This window comes from Myotis brandtii, unplaced genomic scaffold (assembly GCF_000412655.1).
Source record: "Myotis brandtii unplaced genomic scaffold, ASM41265v1 scaffold357, whole genome shotgun sequence".
Classification (NCBI taxonomy): domain Eukaryota; kingdom Metazoa; phylum Chordata; class Mammalia; order Chiroptera; family Vespertilionidae; genus Myotis; species Myotis brandtii.
This window is the reverse complement of record NW_005363729.1, coordinates 508,933-509,311: the sequence shown is the minus strand read 5'-3', so window position 1 is coordinate 509,311 and position 379 is coordinate 508,933. Positions and strand designations below refer to the sequence as shown.

General features: G+C 66.8%; 1 protein-coding gene across 1 annotated transcript in view; it reads right to left on the bottom strand.

The window, feature by feature from the left end:
- The window catches only part of BRD3 (bromodomain containing 3), a 15,594-nt gene that overhangs the window by 13,934 nt on the left and 1,281 nt on the right, over window positions 1-379 (bottom strand). The window contains exon 2 of the mRNA XM_014544218.1: window positions 256-375. Coding sequence (XP_014399704.1) covers window positions 256-375 — 120 coding nt within the window. The remainder of the gene's footprint in view (window positions 1-255; window positions 376-379) is intronic.

Below are 379 nucleotides of genomic sequence, written 5' to 3'. Positions count from 1 at the left end.
AACTGCCCCCGGCGGCTCAGCAGAGAGCACAGAGCAGGGGGAGGGGGGGACGGAGCGCACATAGGGGGGCCTTCGCTCCTGGACCCTCCTGTCACCACGAGGCACGGGTTCTCCCTGCACCGGGGGCAGCGCCCTCCCTTCCCCTGTACCCCAAGTAGCCCCTCTTCTCCTTGGCCACTAAGGGCTCTAAGCTGTCCCCCCGCTGGAGGCACGGGCCATGCCTGGCTCACCAGCACCAGCCGTCTCGACGTCTCCGGGCAGGTTCAGCTTGATGGCGTCCACGGGCTGGTAGAAGGGCCAGGCGAACTGGTGCTTCCACAGCGTCTTCACCACCACGTTCTGCATGTACTGCAGCTGGTTGGTCTTGCGGCCGGGCTTG